Source organism: Penaeus japonicus, unplaced genomic scaffold (genome assembly GCF_977035675.1).
Source record: "Penaeus japonicus unplaced genomic scaffold, GWHDUDI00000001_assembly GWHDUDI00000002, whole genome shotgun sequence".
NCBI classification, from domain to species: domain Eukaryota; kingdom Metazoa; phylum Arthropoda; class Malacostraca; order Decapoda; family Penaeidae; genus Penaeus; species Penaeus japonicus.
Genome location: NW_028234404.1, coordinates 7,171,593 through 7,191,592, shown reverse-complemented (window position 1 = coordinate 7,191,592; position 20,000 = coordinate 7,171,593). Strand labels below are relative to the sequence as shown.

At 45.0% G+C, this 20,000-nt stretch overlaps 2 protein-coding genes across 2 annotated transcripts in view; one reads left to right on the top strand and one right to left on the bottom strand.

Annotated features, from left to right (window-relative positions):
- The window catches only part of LOC122248166 (uncharacterized), a 12,549-nt gene extending 1,948 nt beyond the window's left edge, over positions 1-10,601 (top strand). The window contains exons 3-10 of the mRNA XM_086546400.1: positions 3,799-4,019; positions 4,465-4,599; positions 4,840-4,939; positions 5,562-5,726; positions 8,448-8,536; positions 8,955-9,040; positions 9,394-9,527; positions 9,748-10,601. Of these exons, the coding sequence (XP_086402526.1) occupies positions 3,799-4,019; positions 4,465-4,599; positions 4,840-4,939; positions 5,562-5,726; positions 8,448-8,536; positions 8,955-9,040; positions 9,394-9,527; positions 9,748-10,029 (1,212 nt within the window). The 3' untranslated portion in view covers positions 10,030-10,601. The remainder of the gene's footprint in view (positions 1-3,798; positions 4,020-4,464; positions 4,600-4,839; positions 4,940-5,561; positions 5,727-8,447; positions 8,537-8,954; positions 9,041-9,393; positions 9,528-9,747) is intronic.
- A 366-nt stretch (positions 10,602-10,967) lies between these two features.
- Positions 10,968-20,000, bottom strand: part of LOC122248165 (E3 ubiquitin-protein ligase MARCHF6) — an 18,495-nt gene continuing 9,462 nt past the window's right edge. The window contains exons 5-17 of the mRNA XM_043008012.2: positions 19,719-19,896; positions 19,149-19,364; positions 18,642-18,810; positions 18,085-18,223; positions 17,688-17,867; positions 17,275-17,426; positions 16,979-17,162; positions 16,621-16,837; positions 16,346-16,503; positions 16,036-16,170; positions 15,788-15,922; positions 14,512-14,751; positions 10,968-14,095 (exon numbers count right to left, since the gene is read on the bottom strand). Coding sequence (XP_042863946.1) covers positions 13,883-14,095; positions 14,512-14,751; positions 15,788-15,922; positions 16,036-16,170; positions 16,346-16,503; positions 16,621-16,837; positions 16,979-17,162; positions 17,275-17,426; positions 17,688-17,867; positions 18,085-18,223; positions 18,642-18,810; positions 19,149-19,364; positions 19,719-19,896 — 2,316 coding nt within the window. The 3' untranslated portion in view covers positions 10,968-13,882. The remainder of the gene's footprint in view (positions 14,096-14,511; positions 14,752-15,787; positions 15,923-16,035; positions 16,171-16,345; positions 16,504-16,620; positions 16,838-16,978; positions 17,163-17,274; positions 17,427-17,687; positions 17,868-18,084; positions 18,224-18,641; positions 18,811-19,148; positions 19,365-19,718; positions 19,897-20,000) is intronic.

Below are 20,000 nucleotides of genomic sequence, written 5' to 3'. Positions count from 1 at the left end.
ATCACATAATGTTACCATCCATAACTTTTATCATAGGAATCGTCTTATTATATATACTCCCTCCCCCTTCTCTCTCACTCTCACTCTCACTCCCATTCCCTCCCCCATTCTCACTCCCTCCCTCCCTTCCCACTCCCTCCCCCATTCTCACTCCCATTCCCACTCACTCCCCTATTCCCACTCCTTCCCCCACTCCCACTCCCTCCCTCTCCCCAGCCTCCTCCTCCCTCCCTCCCTCCCTCCCACTCCCTCCCCCACTCCCACTCCCTCCCCTATTCCCACTCCCACCCTTCCCACTCCCACTCCCTACCCCCACTCCCCACTCCTCCCCCTCACCACTCCTTCCACTCCACTCCCTCCCACTCCCCTACCCCCTCCCTCCCCTCCCTCCACTCCCCCTCCCTCCCTCCCATCCACTCCTCCCCCTCCCCACTCCCTCCTCCCATCCCCTCCACTCCTCCCACTCCCACTCCCTCCCACTCACTCCCACTCCCACTCCCACTCCCTCCCACTCACCCCCACTCACTCCCACTCCCTCCCTATCCACCCCCACTCCCACTCCCTCCCCCACCCCCACTCCACTCCCTCCCCCACTCCCCATCCCACTCCCTCCCCTACCCCACTCCACTTCCCCCATCCCACTCCTCCCCTATCCCACTCCCTCCCCCCTATCCACTCCTTCCCCCACTCCACTCCCTCCCCCCACTCCCACTACCACTCACTCCCACTCCCACTCACTCCAACTCCCACTCCCCTATCCCCCCCACTCCCACTCCTCCCCTCCACTCCCCCATCCTCCCCCTCCCCCTCTCCTCCCACTCCCTCCCTACCCCACTCCCACTCTCCCTCCCCCACTCCCTCTCCCACTCCCATTCCCACTCCCTCCCCCATTCCCACTCCCCCCCACTCCACTCCACCCATTCCCACTCCCTCCCATCCCCCACTCCCACTCCCACTCCTCCCCCACTCCTCCCATCCCCCACTCCCACTCCCATCCCCCCTCACCCACTCCCACTCCCACTCCCACTCCCCCACTCCTCCCCCACTCCCACTTCCCCCCCTATCCACACTCCCCACTCCCACTCCTTTCCCCACTCCCACTCCCTCCTCCCACTCCCACTCCTCCCCACTCCCACTCCCTCCCCTATTCCCACTCCTCCCCCACTCCCACTCCCTCCCCCACTCCCTCCTTCCCTCCCCCACTCCCACTTCCCACTCCCTCCCCTACCCCCCTCCCTCCCCACTCCCCCTTTCCCTCCATCCCACTCCTCCCCCACTCCCACTCCCACTCCTCCCCCACTCCCACTCCTCCCCTCCCCCCTCCCACTCCCCACTCCCTCCTCCTTCCCCCACTCCCACTCCCCCCTCCCCACTCCCACTCACTCCCCCCTCCCACTCCCTCCCCCCTCCCACTCCCACCCCCACTCCCACTCCCACTCCCTCCCCTACTCCCACTCCTACCCCTACTCCCACTCCTTCCCCCACTCCTACTCCCACTCCCTCCCCTATTCCCACTCCTTCCCCCACTCCCACTTCCCCTATTCCCTCCCTCCCCCTCCCTCCCCTATTCCCACTCCTTCCCCCACTCCCACTCCCTCCCCCACTCCCACTCCTTCCCCCACTCCCACTCCCTCCCCCACTCCCACTCCCTCCCCCACTCCCACTCCTTCCCCCACTCCCACTCCCTCCCCTATTCCCACTCCTTCCCCCACTCCCACTCCCTCCCCTTCCCCACCTCCCCCATCCCACTCCTTCCCCACCTCCCACTCCCTCCCCACCTCCCACTCCTTCCCCCCCATCCTCCCCTCCACTCCCTCCCTATCCACTCCTCCCATCTCCCCCCTCCCCACTCCCTCTCCTTCCCACTCCCTCCCCCGTCCCACTCCCCTCTCCCCCACACCCACTCTCTCCCCACTCCCACTCCTCCCCCTCCCACCCTCCCCACCACTCCTTCCCCCACTCCCACTCCCCTACTCCCACTCCCCTCCTTCCCCACTCCCACTCCCTCCCCATCCCACTCCCTCCCCACTCCCCCTCCCCCACTCCCCTCCCTCCCCCCCACTCCACTCCCCCCACCCCCACTCCCCACCCCACTCCCACTCCCTCCCCCACTCCCACTCCCCCCCCCACCCCCACTCCCACCCCCACCCCCCCTCCCCCCCCCACCCCCCCTCCCCCCCCCACCCCCACTCCCTCCCCCACTCCCACTCCCTCCCCCACTCCCACTCCCTCCCCCACTCCCACTCCCTCCCCCACTCCCACTCCCTCCCCTATTCCCACTCCCTCCCCTATTCCCACTCCTTCCCCCACTCCCACTCCTTCCCCCACTCCCACTCCCTCCCCCACTCCCACTCCCTCCCCCACTCCCACTCCCACTCCCTCCCCCACTCCCACTCCCTCCCCCACTCCCACTCCCACTCCCTCCCCCACTCCCCACTCCTACCCCACTCCACTCCCCCCCACTCCACTCCCCCTCCTCCCCTTCCCACTCCTCCCGACATCCCTCCCATCCCCCCACCCCACTCACACTCCCTCCACCCCTCCCCACTCCCACTCCTCCCCCACTCCCACTCCCACTCCCTCCCCCACTCCCACTCCCTCCCCTACCACTCCCCCCACTCCCACTCCCCCCTCCCACTCCCCCCACTCCCACTCCCTCCCCACTCCCACTCCCCTCCCTCCCCTACCCCCACTCCCACTCCCTCCCCTCCCATTCCCACTCCCTCCCCCACTCCCACTCCCTCTCCCACTCCTCCCCCCACCCCCACTCCCACTCCCTCCCCTACCCCCACTCCCTCCCCTACCCCCACTCCCACTCCCTCCCCTACCCCCACTCCCACTCCCCCCCCCCCCCCCCCCTCCCCTTCCCCCACTCCCTCCCCCTCCCCTACCCCCACTCCCACTCCCTCCCCTACCCCCACTCCCACTCCCTCCCCTACCCCCACTCCCACTCCCTCCCCTACCCCCACTCCCACTCCCTCCCCTACCCCCACTCCCACTCCCTCCCCTACCCCCACTCCCACTCCCTCCCCCATTCCCACTCCCACTCCCTCCCCTACCCCCACTCCCACCCCCCACCCCCACACCCCTCCCTCCCCTACCCCCATCCCCACACCCCTCCCTCCCCTACCCCCACTCCCACTCCCACTCCCTCCCCTACCCCCACTCCCACTCCCTCCCCCACCCCCACTCCCACTCCCTCCCCCCTACCCCCACCCCACTCCCCTCCCCCACTCCCCCCCCCACTCCCACCATCCCCACTCCCACTCCCTCCCTACCCCCACTCCCCCTCCCCTCCCCTCCCCACTCCCCACCCCTCTCCCTACCCCCCACTCCCACTCCTCCCCATTCCCACTCCCATCCTCCCACTCCCACTCCCTCCCCACCCCACTCCACTCCCTCCCCTACCCCCACTCCCCTTCCCATACCCCCACTCCCACTCCCTCCCCTACCCCCACTCCCACTCCCTCCCCCACCCCCACTCCCACTCCCTCCCCCATTCCCACTCCCACTCCCTCCCCCATTCCCACTCCCACTCCCTCCCCTACCCCCACTCCCACTCCCTCCCCTACCCCCACTCCCACTCCCTCCCCCCTCCCTCCCCCTCCCTCCCCCTCCCTCCCCATTACCCCCCACCCCAAGCAAACCTCCCCATCGATGGCATCTGAAACTTTAAAAAAAAAACACACCTTTTCAGTTCTGATGTTAAAGCGCTGAATGGCCATTGATGCCCCAGTGCTTGGCTTATAGAGCCTAAATCTTATATAAATAATGATAATAATAACCTTTTCCTTCCAGGTTCAGAGCCGACTCGCCTTGTCCTTTACCAACTGCTACATGCTGAGGTTCGGGTGGCCCGTGTACCCGTGCCGGAGCGATCAACAGTTGAGTCATTGCATGGAAGGACTGGACGCAAGGGCCGCCTCTATTTACTCGTCGATGCTCACCAACACCCTTGCCATGTGCCACTTCCTCCAGGCACAGGCGTGGCACCAGTCGACTTCGAGTGCTATTGACAAGTAGGGAGTTTCGGGGTTCTTTGAGGGAGGTGGTTGGGGGTTGTTTTGTCGGTGGGGGGGTTGTGGGAGGGGTTTAGAGATATATTTGGAAAAGAAGTATTAATTTTATTTTGGCTTATTTATGATATCTTTGTCTTATGTGTAATATCTTTGACTTATGTATAATATCTTTGATTTATATATAATATCTTTGGCTTATGTATAATATCTTCGACTTATGTATAATATCTTTGACTTATGTATAATATCTTCGACTTATGTATAATATCTTCGACTTATGTATAATATCTTCGACTTATGTATAATATCTTCGACTTATGTATAATATCTTTGACTTATGTATAATATCTTTGACTTATGTATAATATCTTTGACTTATGTATAATATCTTTGATTTATGTATAATATCTTTGACTTGTATATAATATAATGTGTGTTGTTACAGCCTCAGAACTGCTTCTGAAGACGTGAGCTCCCAGCTGAGTCGGGCGGTTGACTCGGCCACTGCTCTGCGCAACCAGCTGGACAACCAGATGGTGGCGTCTCGAGAGGCGATAAAAGGCGTTTTTGCGGAATTCAAGTAATGCTCTTTTTTTTTTAATTAGCTTATATGTTTCTATGTTGCTGATTTTATTTAGATATTTTCTCTGATTATCATTCATGGCATTTTATTAATTTATATATTTATCAGCCCTGAAGGATTTTTCTTTACCAGTGTATCGTGCCTTTTGGGAAATGCATTCACACCCATTGTTGTCATAAGATCGATTCATTTCGGCCGATTCTCACTAAAAGACGTTCATTTCCGTTAAATCGACAGGGAATCGACGGCAGAGCAACGAGGACTCATCGTCGACGTATTCGACCGCGTGTCCCAACTCCAGGCACTCGTCATGGGGGAATTCACGTGGTTTTATTCAGTAAGTAAAATTCGGCGAGTTTTATTCGGTGAATTCACGTGGTTTTATTCGGTAAGTAAAATTCGGCGAGTTTTATTCGGTGAATTCACGTGGTTTTATTCGGTAAGTAAAATTCGGCGAGTTTTATTCGGTGAATTCACGTGGTTTTATTCGGTAAGTAAAATTCGGCGAGTTTTATTCGGTGAATTCACGTGGTTTTATTCGGTAAGTAAAATTCGGCGAGTTTTATTCGGTGAATTCACGTGGTTTTATTCGGTGAGTAAAATTCGGCGAGTTTTATTCGGTGAATTCACGTGGTTTTATTCGGTAAGTAAAATTCGGCGAGTTTTATTCGGTGAATTCACGTGGTTTTATTCGGTGAGTAAAATTCGGCGAGTTTTATTCGGTGAATTCACGTGGTTTTATTAGCCTAGTGTCTCATGGTGGTCAACACATCTCGTTCATCACGTTTCACCATTCCTTTTGTTTCTTATGTTTCCCATTGAGCAAGCATACCTCCATCTCTTAATCAAACATCTACAGCACGAAAACCACCTTCCGGTAAAATGACAGAATCAAGATACGATATAGCAAACGTGATAAAAAAATGAATAAAAATAATTCCATCTTCGTTCCATCTCAGGTCGTCTTTTACGTGAGCGGTGTCCTTGTTACACTCGTTGCCACCTGTACCCCCAGGACGGTGAGTGCTCGCTTGTCCCTCCTCACCATCCTCGCCTTTTCCCTTGCCTTGGAACGAGCTGTGACGGCTTGGCTCCTCGCGAACACACACATCGACTCCTTCCAGGTGAGGCGGTCGGGAGGTCGGCACGGGAAGTTCGTGTGGGTGCGTTGGAAGTAAGTTCGTGTGGGTGCGTTGGAAGTAAGTTCGTGTGAGTGCGTTGGAAGTTCGTGTGAGTGCGTTGGAAGTTCGTGTGGGTGCGTTGGAAGTTCGTGTTGGGTGCGTTGGAAGTTCGTGTGGATGCGTTGGAAGTTCGTGTGAGTGCGTTGGAAGTTCGTGTGGGTGCGTTGGAAGTTCGTGTGGCAGGTGCGTTGGAAGTTCGTGTGGGTGCGTTGGAAGTTCGTGTGGGTGCGTTGGAAGTTCGTGTGGGTGCGTTGGAAGTTCGTGTGGGTGCGTTGGAAGTTCGTGTGGGTGCGTTGGAAGTTCGTGTGGGTGCGTTGGAAGTTCGTGTGAGTGCGTTGGAAGTTCGTGTGGGTGCGTTGGAAGTAAGTTCGTGTGGGTGCGTTGGAAGTTCGTGTGGGTGCGTTGGAAGTTCGTGTGGGTGCGTTGGAAGTTCGTGTGGGTGCGTTGGAAGTTCGTGTGGCAGGTGCGTTGGAAGTTCGTGTGGCGGGTGCGTTGGAAGTTCGTGTGGCGGGTGCGTTGGAAGTTCGTGTGGCAGGTGCGTTGGAAGTTCGTGTGGCAGGTGCGTTGGAAGTAAGTTCGTGTGGGTGCGTTGGAAGTAAGTTCGTGTGGGTGCGTTGGAAGTAAGTTCGTGTGGGTGCGTTGGAAGTAAGTTCGTGTGGGTGCGTTGGAAGTAAGTTCGTGTGGGTGCGTTGGAAGTAAGTTCGTGTGGGTGCGTTGGAAGTAAGTTCGTGTGGGTGCGTTGGAAGTAAGTTCGTGTGGGTGCGTTGGAAGTAAGTTCGTGTGGGTGCGTTGGAAGTAAGTTCGTGTGGGTGCGTTGGAAGTAAGTTCGTGTGGGTGCGTTGGAAGTAAGTTCGTGTGGGTGCGTTGGAAGTAAGTTCGTGCGGGTGCGTTGGAAGTAAGTTCGTGCGGGTGCGTTGGAAGTAAGTTCGTGCGGGTGCGTTGGAAGTAAGTTCGTGCGGGTGCGTTGGAAGTAAGTTCGTGCGGGTGCGTTGGAAGTAAGTTCGTGCGGGTGCGTTGGAAGTAAGTTCGTGCGGGTGCGTTGGAAGTAAGTTCGTGCGGGTGCGTTGGAAGTAAGTTCGTGTGGGTGCGTTGGAAGTAAGTTCGTGTGGGTGCGTTGGAAGTAAGTTCGTGTGGGTGCGTTGGAAGTAAGTTCGTGTGGGTGCGTTGGAAGTAAGTTCGTGTGGGTGCGTTGGAAGTAAGTTCGTGTGGGTGCGTTGGAAGTAAGTTCGTGTGGGTGCGTTGGAAGTAAGTTCGTGTGGGTGCGTTGGAAGTAAGTTCGTGTGGGTGCGTTGGAAGTAAGTTCGTGTGGGTGCGTTGGAAGTAAGTTCGTGTGGGTGCGTTGGAAGTAAGTTCGTGTGGGTGCGTTGGAAGTAAGTTCGTGTGGGTGCGTTGGAAGTAAGTTCGTGTGGGTGCGTTGGAAGTAAGTTCGTGTGGGTGCGTTGGAAGTAAGTTCGTGCGGGTGCGTTGGAAGTAAGTTCGTGCGGGTGCGTTGGAAGTAAGTTCGTGCGGGTGCGTTGGAAGTAAGTTCGTGCGGGTGCGTTGGAAGTAAGTTCGTGCGGGTGCGTTGGAAGTAAGTTCGTGCGGGTGCGTTGGAAGTAAGTTCGTGCGGGTGCGTTGGAAGTAAGTTCGTGCGGGTGCGTTGGAAGTAAGTTCGTGCGGGTGCGTTGGAAGTAAGTTCGTGCGGGTGCGTTGGAAGTAAGTTCGTGCGGGTGCGTTGGAAGTAAGTTCGTGCGGGTGCGTTGGAAGTAAGTTCGTGCGGGTGCGTTGGAAGTAAGTTCGTGCGGGTGCGTTGGAAGTAAGTTCGTGCGGGTGCGTTGGAAGTAAGTTCGTGCGGGTGCGTTGGAAGTAAGTTCGTGCGGTGCTTTGGAAGTAAGTTCGTGCGGGTGCGTTGGAAGTAAGTTCGTGCGGGTGCGTTGGAAGTAAGTTCGTGCGGGTGCGTTGGAAGTAAGTTCGTGCGGGTGCGTTGGAAGTAAGTTCGTGTGAGTGCGTTGGAAGTTCGTGTGAGTGCGTTGGAAGTAAGTTCGTGTGGGTGCGTTGGAAGTAAGTTCGTGTGGGTGCGTTGGAAGTAAGTTCGTGTGGGTGCGTTGGAAGTAAGTTCGTGTGGGTGCGTTGGAAGTAAGTTCGTGTGGGTGCGTTGGAAGTAAGTTCGTGCGGGTGCGTTGGAAGTAAGTTCGTGTGGGTGCGTTGGAAGTAAGTTCGTGTGGGTGCGTTGGAAGTAAGTTCGTGTGGGTGCGTTGGAAGTTCGTGTGGGTGCGTTGGAAGTTCGTGTGGGTGCGTTGGAAGTAAGTTCGTGTGGGTGCGTTAGGTATCGGGATCTCTCGGTTACTTCACGTAATTACGCTTCTGTGTAATTATATTTATATATTTGTGTAATTATATGTATACATATTTAGGGGATGTGTATCTACTTTTCTGTGTGCGATATGGGACTTACCTTTGGTCGGAGCATTGAAAAGATGTACAAACGTTACACAGAGTATACTTGTAGAGTTGTACCAATAATATATAGTGTGTGTGTGTGTGTGTGTGTGTGTGTGTGTGTGTGTGTGTGTGTGTGTGTGTGTGTGTGTCTACTTGTATACTTGTAGAGTTGTAGAGTTGTAGCAATAAAATATATATTGAACTACGTATAAAATCTAATATGAAGATTAATAAACATTGCAGATAGAAGTCCACACAGCTGTTTGGGCCATTCGACGCGGGTGTGTGGCTGTGTGCTGCCTTGCCCTCATTCGTGCTGTGTTGTCCTACAGGTGAGCGATTGCGATTTTGGTGTTAATTAGTGTTAGAAATATCGGGTTACCTGTTTCTGGATGTTACTTTGGTTTTGTATGTAGAATTTATATTTTTATCTGAGAAAAGTTTGTTTTTAGATCGGATACCCGTTTATTTTAACTTTTTGAAGAATGACTTTTTTTTTTAAAGATGTGAATAGAGTTCATTGTGACAAACATAGGGAAAAAATGTGAATGAGAATTAGTAATTACACAATGTAAGAAATGTAATTAACGTATCTATGGATGAAAACAAAATATAGAAACGTCAGTGACATATCATGTGTTATAGAAAAATATCATTCTCAATTAAAATATTCATTCTCACGTAAACAATACTATCTTCAATTGTGTACACAAACTATGCGGACTCATGATATATATTTATGCATGACAGGGACCCCGTTGCAGTCACAGCTGCGCGTCTGGAAGAACTCGCATCCGCTACGAGTGAAATCAAGAAACTGATGAACAATACGCCAGGTTTGATCCTATTTATCTAATAAGGAGTGTGGTTAGGTACCTTAGTGTACCCCTGGGGCTTTGTCTTCCCAGATCCATTTGAAAAAAGGGCTTAGTTAGCAATGCAAACTCAGGTTGAATTCTTACTCTAGAGGGAGTGATCATCCTTCTTCACTCACTACTAAGTAAAGCTGAAATTGTCTTAAAATTTATAAAGGACGTCCCACATCTTAGAGTGTACTAGAAATACTAACAGTGATGTTGTCTTTTGTGAGAGGACGATTTTGATTTTCCAAAGGAAGTACCCTAAATGTTTTAATTCTCAAGAGTAAGTACAAAGTTGAATCATAAAAGCTCTAATCTTTTCCCCCCAGCTGGAGCCTTGGAACTAACCAGCACGACGCTAGCCAGCCTGTCTCACGTGCTGAATGACAGTGCTTCTTCTGATGATACTTATGAGCCCAGCGATGCTTCGGACATCGAAGACCAACTGCTAGATGATTATGATGTGAGCAGGGCTTTGAATTCTCTGTTTTTTGTGAGAATGACTTTTTTTCATTCTTTTTTTTTATTGTCAGGGGAGTACAGATACGTATACATGTAATATTACATTTCTATTCATTTCTAATGCACTGCCTTTTCGAATTATATGTTTCTAGTCGATAGTATGATCGAGGGAAATGATAATCCGAGAAACATACTTAATACAAAAGGACATTTTTTTCCAGTTCGAGGAGTCAGGCGGTTGGGCGAACTCCAGGTACTCTCTGAGGAGAAGACCGAAGGAGGCGGTCCAGAACCCGGTGGTAAGCATGGAGAGCCCAGAAGCCTTCGGCAGGACAGTCCGCCGCCTGGAGAACATTTCGAGGCATCGTTCTCGTGCCCAAGCTCGACGTGTGTCCAAGAGCACCAGCACGCACCAGGCCGGCGTGACCAAGATTTCTGACATCTCTAATGACCACTTCGCTGACAGGACGAAAGATTCTGGGATCGAGTCACTCTCCGGTTGAGTTCTCGCGGTCAGATTTCATCAGTCTGTCCGAAACTTGAGTTATTGCTTGTGCCATTTCGCTTTTAATATTTTCGTAACGATGCTGTCAGCGTTAAATTGGTTTTTTAATTTAAATGTGCTTGCTATGCTCACCAGTGTATTGTCCAGTAAGAATTTATTCTGGTGATTTGTTACGGCTTCTCGTACAGTGCTTTTGACTGAATATTATGCAAGCATTTAAGAGTATTTTGTAATATGAAGTTAATGGAGAGAGAGATTTCTCTAGTAATACTAATTTGAATCAATGAGAAAAGTATATAGTTTTTAAGTGTCAAGGACGGATATGTTATATTTTACAGGGTATTAATACTTTTTTTTTTTTTTTGTAAAAGGATTCAAGTAATTTTGTGTTACTTTGAGCTCTGTTACTGACACTGAAATCTCAATAATGAAAGCCATTGTTTTTAAGATAATTTCTTCAACTATATATTGAAGTGTTTAATGTGTGTATATATGTATCTTCAATTATATAATTATATACTACGTTTTACCTTTTTAAGCACTAATAAAGAGTACATATCAAGATTGTTAGGACTGACTTTTCTTTCTGAAAACCTTTGCAAAAAATAATTCATGGTGAAAAAAATAAAAATCTTCTAAAAATCAAGTGTATTTACCAAGCATACTTGAGCAAAACCATAAATATATAACACTAATCCATGCTATACCAATCAAATTAACAATTTTCAATATAAATCTATAAATCATATTTATTTTACATTGTGAAGATTATTCATATTACATTTTAAGACTGTAAAAGTTAAAACATGGTTATAAATAGCTACAATGTGTGAAAGTTCTTCCAAACAACATAACAAAACCTTTTAAAAATTATCCAATTGAAATATCACCCTTCTATTCTTGTGCTTGGGTTTCATTCATGGATCCAATAAAACATTTTAAAAATTGTGAACATTTATTTGATAAAGAAAAAATCTCCTTTTATACATTCTTCCACACCAGGCAGATGATATAATGATATTTACATCTGAAACTGTACATGCTGGTGAAAAAATAATACATTACATTATGAGAGGGAAATCAGTAACGTATGCACACACACTTGTTTTTTGTTTTGTTTTTTATCCCCGATTGCATTTCCACAGACCAACTATATAAATGAACAAACCAAACCAGGTTCCGAGAGGTGACGTGACATCTTCGTTCTTGCTTTGAATGTTGGGTAGAAACAGACTACGGTATTCAAACTATGTTATTTTAACTTTTCTTTACTACAATTTTATATAATCATTGGCATTCTTTCTTCTAGTTGGCAAAGAAAAGTCTACACAGCGAGATGAGATGCATACCAGTAAATTGTAGAATATATACGTTCCTGCATATTTATCAAGTCTGCCACGCGTCTTACCTGGGAGAAGACACTGCAAATAGCAACTCCGAGAAAGAGTGAGAGAGACGCTATCTGCGCTTCTCTGGATTAGAAGGAATCAACTACCTGTACACAATGTAGTTGGTTAATTCCTTCCTCGTGCACCTGACAATCCATTAGTGGTGATTTCCCATACGCGTCAGTCCTTAACCAACTTCCTAGTCCCTCGGTTATCTTAGGCAGTTCCCTTGTATGTAACTAATAATTTAACAAAGCCCATGATCGTTTTTTCTGTTGATATATATAAATATTTTTTTTTCATCAATGTCAATCAACCTAAATGAACTAATTTGCATAGTCCACTTGTAGGTGTTCATATCGAGATTTAGAAGTCTTTCCATGATGGGTAACTACTTTACAATTCACAAGAGCCAATAACCTCCACCCAAAGCGCACTTCCTCGGTCATAAGGTAATATGTTTCATGAGTGATGCTCCCGTCAAAACGTGTTAAACTCTTTACTGAATGTGGTACTTTACTTTTCTTTGTGTAACTTGTAAACATCTTGTTGTACATCATAAGCCCACACAAACGATTATCAGTGTTGGTATAATCATCATTCTTAAGAAGGAAAAGATCAACCAAGCCAGTAATATTCGGAAAGTTAAGTAACACTACGTTTAAGTAATTTCTGCATAAGACTTGCTTCATATATTAATTTGGAAACAAATTGCTCTCTGATTATAAAATGCAAATCTAAATAATATCATTTATTACTTACAAATTTGATAAATATATTTGCAAATTTCTTTCCAGAAAACACTCCTAGAATCAATAAAACTCATGAAAGGAAGCAAACCATTCATGTTTTATCACAAGACAAGTACAAAAACTGCCTGAAGAGCCTCTATTGCAAACTGTATATATATATATATGTAAACGCCTCATAATAGCGAGGCAATAATGGCTTCTGTATCGATACAGTAAAAACATGCTATCACTCCTCCGGCATAACATGTAAACCTCCTCTTTTATCATCAGTTGAAAGAGGGGGAAAAAAGGAAAAAAATATATATATATTAATAATAAAGTACATAACCATGACTAAATGCTCTCTGCATCACAGATCAGTTGCACACACTTCACGCAATGAATCATGATAATTACAAACTTTGAGTGTGAAGGCTGAAAACACCAGTCTGTCTTCACGAATATCGGAATTATCAATACTTTAACTCGTAATGCAGTTGTATAACACGGCAAAACAATGGCTTCTGTTTTCTTCTTAGAACTACATCACAAAAATGTGTTATTACTCACACTGTGAAACGATACACTTGTGTGTAGTTTTCAAAAATTCATTTACATTGTGACTTGTTTATTGAATACAAAAAGGCCTCACAAACTATCCTTTTACTTTTGTGCATTGCATGTAAAGTCTGTTTATTAATTATTATTTACACTACAAATAGTTTTCATATAAAATCTGCTTTGAAAAAACAAATAAAATTTCTCACCCTGGAACAAAATTAATAATAATAATAATAATAATAATAATAATAACAGTAAGAATGATAATAATTATAACAATAATGATGTTAATGATAATGATAATGATGATGATAATCATAATCATAATAATAATAATAATAATAATAATAATAATAATAATAATAAAAATGATGATGATGATAATAATAATAATAATAATAATAATAATAATAATAATAATAATAATAATAATAATAATAATAATAATAATAATAATAATAATAATAATAATAATAATAAATAATAATAATAACAATAAATAATACAAAATACATATACTCCCTGAAAAAATAAAATCCTCCCCTACCCTATTTTTTCATTTTTTATAATATATATACATATATATAACTATTTCACGTGATAATAGTTTTTACTGTATATTATACACATAAAGGAATATAATCTGCAATCTAGTAACTAAAATCCCTTCGGTTATGGTATGCAAAATAAAATATAGACATCAGTGTTGTTTTTTTTCTTCTCATAAACCTTACCTACACGTCGCCTTGTTTCCGTCACTCAAATCACCGCTCGTCTCACCAGGTAAGCCTAACCCCCACACGTTCCCTGGACTTGAGGGTACGGACAGGTGTCTCGCCTAAGACACATCACACATTGAATACTTGGGACTGAAGTATGAGACAAGGTACCTATATGACTTACTCAGACCATGAGAATATATTTACATAGATTAATAATAATAAAAATTATAATAATAATAACTATAATAGTAATAATGATGATAATAATAATGATGATCATAATAATATAAATAATTCATTACACAATCAGACCAGAATCCCATTTCCACTTCTTGTGTAACTCCTCTTCTTGCTCTTCTGAACGCCAGGTATTATCGCACCTTGACAAAATATATTACATCCATTCACAGGCATACTCTGAGGGCGTCTACCACCTACCCCCGTCACCTTCACCTGACGAACGGGGTGATCTCGCTCTCGAGCCTCGGGGAGGAGGTCTGGGTGCTCGTGTGGTCATAGTTCACAAGTCGACGCCCGACCAGGTACTTGTCGTTTTTTATGTGTTCGTAGAGTCGGGTGAACTGTACAACTTGCATGATGATGAGGGTAGACAGCAGTGTTATGATCAACAGTGCAGGGTATATGCGGCGTTCCACCAGAACCTGTCAAGAGACAAAAATTGCTTCCTATGTTAGCTGTTCAATAAAGAGGTAAAGCTACTCAAACTGCAGAGACAAACTTTCACAGTCAAGTTAAAAATAGGTCTTAATAAAGCCCATGAAAGTAATAGCAAAATGACAAAGAAGAGAGGGAAAGGAAAATTATCGATGAAGAAAAAATAAAGAATGAAAAGAAAAGGGGAAAAGAGAGATTAAAAAAAAAAATAACGATGATAATAATAACAATTCAATATACACCATCATCATCATCATCATCATCATCATCATCATCATCATCATCATCATCATCATCATCATCATCATCATCATCATCATCATCATCATCATCATCATCATCATCATCATCATCATCATCATCACCATAACCAAATAAAAACAAAAAAAGCAATCAGACTTACCAGAGCACTAGGGGGCACGAAGAGAGGGGCTAGCGTATGTGCGGTGACGTAGGGAATGGTGAGACAGGCACCTAGGCTCGCGATGACCGGAAGTGCCGTTTGGCCCACAAGCAGGTTCAGGTCCAGTCCACGCACTCCTCCCAAGTAGATATGTTCTAGGTTCGTCTTCAGCCACCAGTTTGGGCCCATCATGACCAGCGCACACATGATCTTTGTGTAGAGGACTCCCAGGGCCCAGTCCTAACCAGAGAAAGGATAAATGGATAAATGGAGGATACGAGTGCAGGACGTATCCAGGACATATGTTATATTTTTGTGTCGGGGCTAAACTAGATCCTTTGTATTCAACTTAACACAAATTATATTATCAAATATACAAAACTGAAATATCAATACATATTAAATCATCTATAATAGTAGCTATCTAAATCCACAGAGAAATAAACATTTATATAGCATCTGTCTAACATTTTTTTAACCAGTGTTCACTGAAGGCTGTATCATTAAAATTTATAAATCTAAAAATATTGTACTTTTTTTTTTTTTAGGTCAGCAAAGTTAGTCACACACACACACACACACACACACACACACACACACACACACACACACACACACACACACACACACACACACACACACACACACACACACACACACACACACACACACACACAACACACACACCACACACACACACACACACAACACACACACACACACACACACACACACACAACACACACACACACACACACATACACACACACAGAACACACACACACACACACACACACACACACACACACACAGACACACACACAGACACACACACAAACACACACACAGACACACACACACACACACACAGAGACACACACACACACACACACACACACACACACACACACACACACACACACACACACACACACACACACACACACACACACACACACACACATTTATATTTATATTTATATTTATATTTATATTTATATTTATATTTATATTTATATTTATATTTATATTTATATTTATATTTATATTTATATTTATATCTATATCTATATCTATATCTATATCTATATTTATATTTATATTTATATTTATATCTATATTTATATTTATATTTATATTTATATTTATATTTATATTTATATTTATATTTATATTTATATTTATATTTATATTTATATTTATAAATAAATATAATACAAATGCATTCAGTAAGTGATTTTTCATTGACATTTTTCCCTTCAGCAACACAACCCACCTGCCAGAGGAAGATGATGGGCGTCTGATGAAGGGGAACTCGCAAGGGGATGACGATGACCAGCTCCATAAGAACCCCCACCATCAACGGCACAATCACTGCCACCACAACTAGCGCCACCAGTGCCTTAGTGCCCTGAAACAGAATTTGTTTATAAATCACTCTGGTGATGAAAGCCACAAAATACAGTTAATATGTATGCAAACAAAAACCTGAGACTATAAATTTCCTATCAATCATGTACTTACCATGATGCCCCATTGCTTCAAGCGTAGGATGACTTGCGACCATCCGAGCATTATCCAGGAGACGAGGAGAGTGATGCCTCGAATACTGAGCAAACATAGGTACAGACCACATGCACCAGTATATAGTTCATGTACCTTGAAAATAAAAATCTATTATCTATCTGCTTATATGTGACATCACTAACAATATGATTTCAGTGTTATCGGCTAAAATACTATTAAGTTCTTTCGACCTTTCAAACTATGGCATAAAGTAATATTTCCATATCTTTCCATCCCAAGGACATTTCGCATACTATGTCTGACTTACTTTGGTGTCGCCAAGAGCAAGATACATGCACTGCCGACCCACCAAGACAGGAAGTGTCAGACAAATGATTGATGCAGCAGTCAGGCTCACACACATCATGATCACCAAGCCCAAGATTCGCACACCGAACCATCTCGGCCGCAAGTAAGCCTGGAAACCTGAAAAGAAAGCAAGAGTGCGTGTGAATGATCCCCAAACCAATTAACTATGGGAGTCAAACTTAGCATAGAGGCAAATCAAACACAAAACCCCACGGCAGGAGAGAGAGACCCCACCTGTCGGCCCATCTCGCTGGAGCAATGCCTGGTGAGCCGCACCGAGACCCCCTCCCAGGGCGTCACCACCCCCAGGCCCTCCAACGACAGGGTTCACCAGGCCTTCCACAAGCTCAGGATCGACCTGCTCCACTTCTACTGGAGGGGCAGCTGCACCACCTGCTCCACCTTCTCCAGCAGCACCAGCTGTATCACCTCCAATCACAACACCACCTCCCTATAATAATGCAATGTGTGTATTAGATGTATAAATATAAATATTTACAATATGGTCACCCTAGTCATATACAAACATAAAAGTTCTGGAAAAATACATTCTAAATCAAGTTAGTTTATTAGTTTTTCATCAGCCTCCTACCTGAGCATCAAGAGCCACATCGCCTAGCAAGTACGATCTCAGTCCCAGAATGTGAGATACAGCAGCACACCAGTGTCTGACCAAGAGTTTCAGCCAGACTCGAGTATGACCTTGTTCTAGCAGCGCTGGAAGTATTACCTGGAGCAGCAGCAGCTCCAGTGACAGCTCACTCACTGGGGTATCACTATCAACAAAACAGATTGTATTACTTGTCACATTAAACTGAATAAAATACATCAATATTCTCCACCTACTTCATTTTCTTCCAAGTTCTACCTTTCTTATGGCTTATTTACCTTGATAGTGTAATATGATATGGTAAAAATGAAGGCCATAGTCCATGAATGATCTTTATAGGCAGCCACAACATCAACAAGACTGTGGAACCGAATATGACCATGGAGGCCAAGAAGCGTCGAGTGTGGCGCACGATGGGCAGGTGGATCATCTGGGGACAGACAGCGCAAAGCATAAGGGGTTGATATCAAAATGGATCATCACTATCAGCTTTTATTTCCTTAGAGCAAAATCTATAAAGCACAAACACAATAACATGTGAAAAAAAAAATGAAATTAAATAAAACCAAAATGAGATGCTGAAACATTTAAACCTTTTAATTAACTTTCCTTTTCTCACTGTGATCGTTTCATCTCAACATAATCTCAACAAATCAAGGCACCTGCCTTTGATTCCAGCACATCGACTGACCTCTTGTACGGGATTGAAGTCTGGGTCATTGAGATTCCTGAGGAACCACAGCACGCCCGGCCTCAGCACTTCCCGCAGGAGGAGGATAAAGGAGGCGAAGTAGAAGACGTAGACCATCCCTACCAGCCAATGGATGAACATGGATGTGCCCGGCGCCATCTTAAAGCTCACCTCTCGGTCCTATTCAGAATGAACTCCGTTTTATTTATCTTTTATTAATTTTGGGGGGTTTTCAAGAATTCCAAAAACAATTACAAATAAACAAATATCAAAAACATTCACAAGTATAAAAGATAACTGCACACTTCCATTCAAGTCTTTTGTTGACTACGCTCTAAATCTCTCAAGGGGAATAAAAAAAATAAATAAATAAAACAATTCACAATGTACCACATACCTTAAGCGTTGCATCAAAGAGGGAGAGGGAACAAATGTCCAGCCACCAGCCACCTATCAGAGGGAAGACCCCTATCTCCACTACACTCAGTAGAGCAACTTTAACTACAACATAACATAAACCTAGGACACGCTTTGACCTGCAGGGTAAAAACAAGAAAAATAAAAAAATGAATGAATGTAACCATAAAATATAAAATATTCTTTTGAGAAATAAGTTTTTTTTAATGAAAACATCTGCACTTCTTAGCATATTTCTTTGCAAAACAAAAGGACTTTTCAACAATTTGTAAGCAAAAGCTCATATACAGTTGTAGTTCTAAAGCTATTTCAAAATGATCTCAACATTGTAGAATGAGTGATATAAAACCTTAGTCAAAAATGACTGAGCACAGCTGGAAATGTATTTCTCCAGTATCATATACATGAAGTGATATCTAACAACAGCAGTAACAAATAATCCTAAGAATCTATATCATAATTTATTTTCATAAATTGTCCAAATTATCATCGACTCCCTATGATTGTGAGAAAAAAGAAAAGTGTATTTCAGCTTACCTGTTTAGCCTGATAATTGCAGCCAGTGTATGTAATAGCACCAGGCATAAGCCAACCACACAGTACCCACACAATGCTGTCAGAAGACCCTCAAAGTGTGATGCAGACACCCATGCTTTAAGTTTAAAACCAACTATGGTAAAGTGTCCAATGTGATATGGACAAAATGCTGTGGAAGGAAAAAAAGAAAATTTTGAAAATAACATTACTAAATTGGCTATTTTGATATCTGTATTCTGATCTGAAGCATTATTTAAATTCTCCCATTGTACTGTAAGTAATGAAAGGTTGCGCTCTGTTTAAATCATTAAAATGGAAATATCTATGTGCAGTATTAACATGTAACTTCCATTCTTTTTTCTTTTTGTTAACACTTCATAACAAAGATTAAATCAACATTAATCAGCATAAATAATACCCAACAGCTTAAAAAATGAAGACAAATCTAATGACCAAAATTACCCAACTTACAGAAACTAACCTAAAAACCACCAGCGACCAACTCACCAAAGACCAAAATGAACATAGTGTTGAGAGAGACCACCCAGAACACATGTTCTAGAAACACGAGCGAGCCGTCGAGACCCAGCAGGCGCTCCCAGGTGAGCTCCTCGGCCGCCCGGTCCCACTCGATGGGGTTCCAGTTCAGGTCGTCTGCGGCAGCTCCCGGGTCCAGGTTGTTGTTGGCTGGAGCCCCCTCGTGGATGATCTCGCCCTCCCCACCTGGTCAGAGGAGGAGGTCTTGAGTCACTGAGTTCTAGATTTAATGGTGTTGTGGGTTAGAGATTCATGGCCTGGTGCTATTGGGTCTTCCAGGCTGATAATGCTGTCTAGAGAGTGACAATCACTTTATTTGGATTAAGAGTTTTTTTAAACCCAAACCTCAATAATTATGATTATGCTTGTACTACTGAATGTTGAATGGTACAGTAATATGAAAACAATGATGCAGACAGACAATACAGATTCTAAATAATTATGAAAAGTAGACAAATACCAAGAGTAATAAAAAAAAGAAAAAAAAAAACGACAATCAAAAATATTTAAATCCTTCACAAAATGAAAACTGAAACCTACCTTCCCCTATGTTTTGATTTGCTGGCACAGGAGCCAGCTCCTGATTGGCTGGATCATCATTGATGTCCAGGTTGTCATTGGCCACTTCCGGCTGCGGCGCAACGTTATCGTTGGCCGCTTGCACTGGAACTTGCCCGTTTACTTGATTGATTGCTCCAAAGTTTCCAGGTGGCTCATGCTGGGAAAGGAGAGATTCGATTCTCTTATAGAAAATCATATACATTGTACTGCTGTGATCATGGTGATAACACAGTCTGATCTTTGAGCATCACTAATATATAC